Source organism: Leguminivora glycinivorella, chromosome 1 (genome assembly GCF_023078275.1).
Source record: "Leguminivora glycinivorella isolate SPB_JAAS2020 chromosome 1, LegGlyc_1.1, whole genome shotgun sequence".
Classification (NCBI taxonomy): domain Eukaryota; kingdom Metazoa; phylum Arthropoda; class Insecta; order Lepidoptera; family Tortricidae; genus Leguminivora; species Leguminivora glycinivorella.
The window spans coordinates 25312921-25315987 of record NC_062971.1 but is presented as its reverse complement, the minus strand read 5'-3'; the positions used below and the strand labels follow the sequence as shown (position 1 = coordinate 25315987).

The following is a 3067-nucleotide window of genomic DNA, read 5'->3' as shown; positions in this document are numbered from 1 at the left end:
TAGTTTAATAATTCTAAATCTATGATCTGAGGATTTGGTTAACCGTCTATAGCATCCTTTTTCTCTTTATGGCAACATTTTTTTAACTCGCTTGTTAAGTGAAATAAAACTTTAAGTGTATGAAAATAGAGTATAATTTATTTGTCGACTTTTGTGACAGCTGGTTCTTGGCTGGTCCTACTACAACCATAGAGTATAGACTCATCAATGTAGAAATCCAAATCAATGGAGACTAGAGACAAACCACAAACACAACATCCGCCATTTTGATTTCCACGCTTGGTCTTGCTTGTCGTGTGCTCGTGTGTCGGAATCTCCTGCCCGCCATTAGTGACGCCGGCCATTAGTGACAAAGCCGTTAAAGGTTATTAAATTTGGTGAATGTGCATTAGTTGTGGTTTATATTAACGTGACTGTCGGACCAGATACATTAAATATAAATGTGATTGGATTAACAGGCAAATTTTAACCCTTGGTAAGTTTTTTATTTTAATATTCGAACGTTCGTAATTTTTTTAGGTTATTTTGCTGCGTATATTAACATGGATTGTCTTATTTCAGATAATGTCACGTTACGGTGACTGTAAAGTGTACGTGGGCGATTTGGGTAACAACGCCAGTAAGCCTGAACTCGAAGATGCGTTTTCGTACTATGGCCCGTTAAGAAATGTTTGGGTGGCAAGAAATCCGCCAGGCTTCGCCTTTGTGGAATTTGAGGATCCTCGGGACGCTGAAGATGCGGTATTAACCTTTGGATTTTAATAAAAGCACTAAGCTTTGCATAACATTTGAAAACATAAACAAGCTTGATTGTGGTTTGCATTTTATGACCATTAAATTTTTTCAGATCCGTGGTTTAGATGGTCGCACGATATGTGGCCGTCGAGCTCGCGTCGAGATGTCCAACGGCAGCCGTGGATTCGGAGGTCGGGGGCCGCCGCCCAGGTCTCGTTTGCCTCCCCGGCCTTATGACGACCGCTGCTACGACTGCGGAGACCGCGGACACTATGCTCGCGACTGCACACGCCGCCGTCGCCGCAGGTGACTATTATTTTAATCCCTTTTATGTACATATTTGATTTGCGGTATGTGGGACAGTAAATGCAGCATTTACGGGCGGGCAACATTAAAAATTATAAAATTAACAGAATTTAGTTGAAAGGTATGTTTTATGAAGTACATATATGAATGAAGTGTATACATTTAAATATTTCTATAAAAAAATGCACCAATGTGGTCCAATATATAATTTAACATCATTTATATTTAGACAATAAATTTGAAAACCGTTAATTAAACAGAGTAACTACATATTTACTAAACAAAGTTTCTCAAATCCATGACATTAACAAAGACATGAATGAGCATAACCAACAATTGTATTGTGTGTTTAATTTGCTCATCTATGTGAACTACTTAAAGCCAATATTTAAAATCGTTCCAATTTTCTAAAATCATTGGTGGAATTTAAATTAAATAACTTTGGACCAGATGTTGAGTCAATATTATTATTCTTACAACAATCCAATGTGTGAAGTTAATTTGTTTTGTATTCTTTGTTTTTTTTTCTGAGGAAAATTTGGTTGAAAGAGATAATAATATGTGGACTATAGGATGGGAGGATTTCCATGCATAAAACTCAAAAAAATGTATAGATTCCCAATGTTTCAAGACTCACATAAACCAATGATAACTATGTTATAGGTTATCATTGGCCTGTGCGCCGAGACCGAACTCTTCAGAGTCTGCACTTCTTATTATCTGCGCTACGTAGATTTCACTTCGCGGCGTGTACTCCATGAGTCGCCCGCATCGGTAACCCCTCTGCAAACTACGTAGCTACAGGCTACGTGCGCACGTCAATTGTCGACAACTACATTGAGTGTAACGTTTTCTACGCGTCGCAACGCACGTCTAATGTAATCACTGCGCATACTCAGTGAGTTACACATTATTCACAGTATTTGAGTTCCAAGCAGACTTCCTATTCTATTAATAATAATTATTTATTTCTAGTATAAGGTAGGTATAGTTCTCATCAGGACACAGACTTGGTGGATTTGCTGCAGAAGATGCAACAAGAAATAATCAAGAGCAATCACAATTCTTCAACAAGCTATCTACATGTAGAAATTTTTCTATGTTTTGTGTCTACACTAGAAAGTTGTTTTACAACCTATTAAGTCGGGCTAACGAACATTTAAGCTTTGGTGATTGTTAACCAGACTTAAAATACTCATACAAAATAAAGTACCTACCAACTTTTTCAATGTTTTCAACAGCTAGTTTAGTTTTAAGAAGTAGGTGTATTGCCCATGTCCATATACATTCTTGTAAATGGATGAATTATCACTATTTTGTAATGACCTCTTAAACTCATTTTGTAAACTTAATGTCATGAATTACTTTTTCCGATTAGAGATTATTACAGAATGGTGATAATAAGCGTTAGTGAATGGCAGTAAGAGTTAACGTTGCGTTGTATGTGTTTGCAGCCGTTCTCGGTCCCGCCGCCGCAGCCGCTCCCGCTCGCCGCGCTCGGGCTCGCGCTCGCGCAGCCGCTCGCTCTCGCTCGCGCTCCAAGGGACGCTCCATGTCTCGCTCGAGGTCTAGATCACCATCCAAAGAATCCAAGAAGTCCAACTGAAAAACTTTTGACCACCTGAACAACTAGCTTTATTATTTCCACTACTGGTTCTTTTGTGTGATAAGTGATACAATTTTTGGATTCTTTGCTAAAGGAAGAATTATCATTCCTTGTTTATGTAAGGTATTAATTTTGCGATCAATAAAGTGACTTGCGAATTATTATTATTGTTTTCTTCATAGTCAATAAGTTATCATCGAGAGCCTTAGGGCCCATTTAGACGGTAAGAGAATTCGCATACGAGTTTTATTATGCGGTATTTGATGGCTGTGCAAAATTGTATGTAACCTCAACATCCCGCAATGTAACAAAAATCGCACATGAATCGCACTCAAGTTCGCACGCCGCCGTCTAATTCAATTTGTAGCAAAATATAATTAGTAAGGGAAGATTGGTAACTCGTAAGCTCGTAACTCCATT

At 38.3% G+C, this 3067-nt stretch overlaps 1 protein-coding gene across 1 annotated transcript; it reads left to right on the top strand.

Moving 5' to 3' along the window:
* The first annotated feature begins 257 nt into the window (after positions 1-257).
* LOC125225961 (serine/arginine-rich splicing factor 7-like) lies at positions 258-2808 on the top strand. The gene is given in 5 exon segments (XM_048129775.1): positions 258-475; positions 562-741; positions 848-1041; positions 2496-2561; positions 2563-2808. Coding segments are annotated over 4 exon segments (522 nt in total). The 5' UTR covers positions 258-475; positions 562-564; the 3' UTR covers positions 2648-2808.
* The last annotated feature ends 259 nt before the right edge of the window (positions 2809-3067 follow it).